Source organism: Solea solea, chromosome 2, assembly GCF_958295425.1.
Source record: "Solea solea chromosome 2, fSolSol10.1, whole genome shotgun sequence".
NCBI lineage: Eukaryota > Metazoa > Chordata > Actinopteri > Pleuronectiformes > Soleidae > Solea > Solea solea.
In genome coordinates, this window is record NC_081135.1 from 18,315,537 (window position 1) to 18,321,740 (window position 6,204).

General features: G+C 43.4%; 1 protein-coding gene across 1 annotated transcript; it reads left to right on the forward strand.

Moving 5' to 3' along the window:
• The first annotated feature begins 2,119 nt into the window (after positions 1-2,119).
• On the forward strand, positions 2,120-4,533 carry trim13 (tripartite motif containing 13). The gene is given in 3 exon segments (XM_058652297.1): positions 2,120-2,403; positions 2,405-2,416; positions 3,080-4,533. Coding segments are annotated over 3 exon segments (1,410 nt in total). The 5' UTR covers positions 2,120-2,193; the 3' UTR covers positions 4,268-4,533.
• The last annotated feature ends 1,671 nt before the right edge of the window (positions 4,534-6,204 follow it).

Sequence of the window (6,204 nt, forward strand, 5' to 3'; positions counted from 1 at the left end):
CAAACCAACGAGCGCTCCCGTTTTGAAAAGCCACATGTTACCGACAGCGACACCCCGCGGAAGAGGCCGGAGCTGCATACGCCCCAGCTACACAACTGTATCCAATCACAGCGGCTAAGATAGGCAGTTGCTCCTGATGGCATGGAAACAAGGGAAGAAAATCAAGGTCAAAATTTCTACACGTGACTAAGTAACTATTGGATATCGATGTTACATAACCACAAGTGAAACGAATAAGTTTGGTGGGTACACAGCAAATGTGTAGACTCTGTAGAAGCACGGTGACACCATTTCATAACAGAGCAGTGCCATACGGAGTTTGGTGTGAATCAGATGGAAAAGGAAGTCAGCATACTGTAGTATGCTGTCTCATTCCTGTATACTTCCCGATTCCAAATTAGAATGTTACCAAGGATCAAAAATGTGGAACTCACATGTTAAAAAAAGTAATTGTAATCATTGTCAGTTAAATTTTAAACATATCATTTTTGTCTCTTTTTTTTTACTTTGTAAAAAACATACTGTTTTACTAATACTTTTCTAAATTGCTGTAAAGAGTAGGCCACCTTTCAATATCCTGGGGGACATCATTTTAGATCCATAATTACAGTTTGAAAATTGTTTAACACTGATCAAATTGTCCGTCATTGTCATCATCATTCTACTTCTTCTTCCAATACATTACGACAGACTTTTATCTCACCATTAGCTGTCAGTCAGCCCACTATCTCTCCACACCAAAGTCCATAGAGAAAATGAAACAATTTGACATCATGGCACACTGGAGTTTTTCCATCCACTGCTGGCTCAATAGGTGACTTCAAATGTGTAATCTTGTGACTTTGGTGTTAATTAGTTTGGACAGACCTAAGTGACACAAATATACCACACAAGGTAGCAGTTGACCAGCAGCCCTTGTGTCTGTGAGCTGAAAACACAGATTTTGTTTGGTGCAAGAAAGAGAGCTGTTACCTAACTTAAGTTCCTAACGGCGAGGAAACTCGTATTGAATCAGTTTCCTGTTGAAATTTACGTCACAGAAAAGCAAACAGCGAACGGCGAGATGGACAGTGAGATGGATTGTGCTGTGGTTCTGTATGTTTCGTACCTGATGTTGATCGTGATACAAATTAGATCGCGTGTGGCTCTTGTGGTTGAGGTGTTGTCCATAGAAAGATGCTGTTGTATGATTTCCAGCAACAGTACTGCAGTTTATACGTCACCTCCTACTACTGCCAGGTCAAAGGCCAGAGAGGAAATTCTGGTGCACGTGCAGAACTCCGACTAAGCATATAAGACTAGCTTGATTATAGTCTGACTAACGTATTGACATTAAGAAAACTGAATTACTGTCTGAGGGTGCTTTCACACCAGAGCAGTTTGGTCCACTTTATACAGACCAGAGTTTGTTTCCTCAAATAGTCCGCTTTGTTTGGGCAGGTGTGAACGCTCTTCTGTACTCGTGTGCGGCCTAAACAAGCTAATTCTGGTCCACCTGAAAACGTGGGTCTTGGTTCGCTTGCAGGCAAACCTTGGTGTGATTCGCTTACAGTGGGAAATGCAAACCGACTTATCAAGTGAACCAAAGAGAGGAAGCGAGGATAGATCTGGGCAGCTTCTTTTTAGGTTTGAACACCAGAGTAAAAACAGAATTTTGGTGTTGCTCCATTGTTTGTTTTTATGGTGAACAATCTGGCTGAAGGGGGTGAATTGTCAGTCCTGGTCAGTGTTCTTTTCGGGTTGTGACTGCGTGTAACCCTAACCCTAACCCAGACTTTTAACATGCATGTAAACGTGCTGTGAAAGAGTGAGTGTCCAGGTCCCAAGCTAGTTTAAGGGAAATATATGTGAAAACAGTGTTGATAATGTGTCAATATACATATAATATACATATAACAAAATGTAATAATAAAAAAAATCTAAACTATCCCTTTAAAGTTTATTTCTTAAACCAGTTCCTGTACCTAAGTGCCTTTATCAAACTTGCTGTTTACATTTGCATATACTGACATGTCCCAACACGACCGACTAAAGTGGGGCAGGGTAAAAACTCGTGATGCCAAGCTGGGATAAAAATCTCTTTGACAGTTTTTCACACTGTAATGTTTTGCATAGCAACAGCACCTCCCCCATCCGACTGTCAGGGACCATCTGCAAGTTACCCAGCTGCCGCGAAAACGTAAACACCCCCCGATGTTCAAAACGAAGCTGTCAAATAAACCCGCACCTCGGCAGATTTCACCTCCGTGGCGTGACAGTTCACTCCCTCGCGTGTGTGCGCGCAGACACAGACGGATTGAGTGCATGTCAAGTTTTTGTGCGTCACCGAAACGGTTAACTCCGGACCCGGAAAAGGGCGAAGTCTGCACAGCAACAAGCGCCATGATTGCGTTGCAGTGTGCGTCCTCAGCAGCTGGTGAGTGATTCTTTTGGTCCAGTAGTTGCATGTTACTATGCGCTTGCAAAATCTGTCACATCCCTCCTTCGGTGCCTTGCCAACAGGAGCAACGTGAACCGCGTTTGTGGCTAATTTGTCGCGTTGGATTGGTTCGGGCGACGGTGGTTTGAGGATTTAGCACAGCTAACTGTACTGTCCTGCAACACAAAGCCTGGAGAAACGCGTTTGCCCTCATACATTTGATACACTTTCATTGAGCCTGGTTTCTGCGACGTGGTTGAAGATTTTTCTTACAACAACAACAGCTGTTTACACCGACATCAAAGCAGGATGTTACTTAACACTAGGCTGACAATGGGAGCCGTTAAAGCCACACATTTACGTTTGCACTGTAGTGACAGTGGGGATGGCTGAATACTGCAGACACAGCTGGATCATCACTGCAACATCTGTATCCTTTGCGATGGTGATGCGACAGCATTTTACTGTTTAGTTTGTTGCTGCGTTACGTGGCAGCAGCAGCAGCATCTCTCTGAGTGAGTGAGTGAGTGAGTGAGTGGGCATATTATTATTATTATTGTTGTTATTGTGTAGCCTAGCTTTCCATGACGCCGTGATTTATTTGGGCAATTATTGAAATGAGGCAGACGTTTGACGCATTCATGCATAATGTGTTTGCAGGACACCATGGAGCAGCTGGAAGAGGAACTCACGTGCCCGATCTGCTGCGGTCTTTTCGATGACCCGCGGGTGTTACTGTGCTCGCACAGCTTTTGCAAGAGATGCTTGGACGGACTGTTGGAGGGACACCGAGGTCCAGTTTTCAGAGCGCCGCTCAAATGCCCCACATGCCGCAAAGAGACGCCGCACAACGGCGCCAACAGCCTGCAGATCAACTACTCTCTGCGCGGAATAGTGGAGAAGTACAGCAAAATAAGGGTCATGCCGAAAATGTCTGCTTGCACACAACACTGCGGCCAGCCTCTGAATATTTTTTGCGCCACGGACTTGAAACTAATTTGCGGTTTTTGCGCAACAACAGACGACCACAAAGGGCATCGTTTCTGCTCACTGGAGGAGGCTTATGAGCGGGAGAAGGCGGCGTTTGAAGAGCTGCTCCTCGGGGTGGAGAGCTGGCAGAGCGCCGACATGTTGTCCTGCCTGGAGACACTACAGAGCAGCAAGAAAAAGGCTCTGCAGTCGGTGACCAAGGACGCGGAGAAGGTGACGGACTACTTCGACAAACTCATCAGTGCCCTTGAATGCAAGAAGAGCGAGATCCTGTCCGACTTTGAAACAGTGAAGCTGGTGGTGATGCAAGCGTACGACCCGGAGATCACCAAGCTGAGTGCAGCGCTGGAGGAGCAGACGCGCGCGCTGAGCATCGCGGAGTCTTTCAGGAGCGCCTCGGACCCGCTGTGCTTCCTGCAGCAGATGCAGGAGTTTCGGGAGAAGTTCAAGCTCCTCAAGGAGACAACGTTGCCCTCCAGGAGGGAGATGGATGTTCACGTTGTGCGCAATTTCGATGTGAAAAAGTGGGATTCACTGAGGCTCAGAGAAGTGGACAAGATCTCAGTCCCCCACGAGAATGGCTCCTACAAAGTGGGAGGCTCACGGACAGGAGTGCCCAAATGGATCGCCCTGTTTTTTCTTGCTTTGCTGCTGCTGCTCCTGCTGCAGCCTCACAGCCTCACAGCGCACATCCACTCACACTTTGAACCCATCCTCTCCACAGTGTCCTCGCACCTTGCCCACACTAATGTTTACTTGCAGGGACTGACTGACATGTGCGCGGGTTTAATGGGCGCGGGCCAGGAATGCATCATCTACTTCATTGACTCCACTGTCAGTTTTGTTGGCAGTTGGTAGTTGTTCTAATTACTAGCCCGTGGCATCTCGTGCTCTCACAGATACAAAATGTTTCTTTCCACGTGTCTCGTGAGATGCGCAACACTATATTGTCACATACTTTATATGAAAACCTTTCTTTACTTTGTCCTCCTCCAAAACTTCAAAACAGACCCCTCTTCTGGTCCTCATTTACTTTCCACCAATGTGTCATTTCTTCTTTATTTTATTTTATATTAATACTTTATACATTATCTTGATAAATAAAAACTGGTTAATGTAAGTCACCCACTTGTTTTGTTTTTATTCTGCGTGACAGGTCAAACCAGTTTAGGGAGAGCTGGTAATAGGATGAGTGTGCACACTGTGTGTGTGTGTGTGATCCGTGGCCTTCTCCGCACCACCTCACTCCTGTCACATGCTGCAGCCTCTTCAAGGTTACAAACGTTGCATAACAAGGACCCGTGTGAAATGTTCAGCAGGCTGCAAATACAATGGGAAAAAAAAGTGTGTTTCAACACAGGTGATTTCCATTTGCACTGATTACTGTGACGCATTTACGCGTAACCTGCAAAGTGCAACACGCGCATGGCTGCTCCACGGCACAGTTACACGCTATATTTTCAAATGTACATTTTTTTACATGTATTATATATTATTAGAACGCATACGGAAGCAAGAAATCAAAACCAAATGATGTGCCCAATAAAAAGAACTATTTAAATTTGGCATGAGCGCAATGACTACGTTGGCTCGCCACCACGAAATAGATCAGACAACATGGACAACACGTCAATCGTTTACTTATTTTCTGTGTTTCCCCTGAGCAGAAACATTCAGGAGAAATAAATAAATAAATAAAATCCTAACATCAGACCACAAAGTGAATCCGTGATGTAAGCACTGACCATAAATCAGGATGTGCGTCATGACACACACACACACACACACACACACATATATATATATATAGACCTCTGTTGCCAGGCAAACATAGGATTGAAATAAAAGTACCACGTACTATATTAATATTTTTAATTAGGACTCCAAACAAATGTGAATATAGCTTGGTCATCTTTAATTCAATTGTATTTGTCTTTTTTTCTGGGGGGAAAAGTGTGATTCTAACCGAAATAAGACTTTTCTAAAAAAAAATGGACCATGAAGGCGCACGATCAGCCGTTCCAATCTAAATATGGAGCTTAAGATGTAGATAAATGTGGATCTAAAGCTGCACAATCAATGTACGTCACTCATAAAGTGAATCATTTAATAATTATTACATCCTTGTGTCTGATAATGACTCGCACTTTACACTCTGAGATGTTCATGCTGATTTCAGTTGCAGTATCACTGTACAGTGCCATTTCCTCTTACTAATATTTTTTTTCCTGTTGTCATATTACTGCTTTTAATCACTTTTCCTTTTTCCCCCCAATGTTTAGGTTTTCTGGGAAATGTGCGCAAACACATCCTCAGTGTCTGTGACCTCAGGGCTCCTGGATGAATAATCACATCTGATGACCCACATTATCACAAAACGTTATAAATAAAATTAATTATAAAATTAAATAATTCTAGGTTACAAGTTGGAAGATAAAATGGCCGCACGTCAGATCTGTTTCTACACTGATGTGCCGTGTGTGTGTGTGTGTGTGTGGACACATTTATTTTTTTAAATAGAGAAAGATTTTATATCTTGATTTAAGTCACTTTACTGGGGCAAATAGAACATTATGAACTCATTTCTAAATTGAAGTAGGCACACTCACACTGACAGTGTGTGTTTTCAGACTAATATTCTTTTTGAATTTAACAAAAATACCCTAACATTTAAATATCATTTTAATGTATTTGCCCCCGCTTTGCAACACTGAAAACCTACTATTTTATTTTTAAATCAAATCCTGTAGACTACGTAGATGCACAATTAAACACAGGCAATCTGAATGATAAAT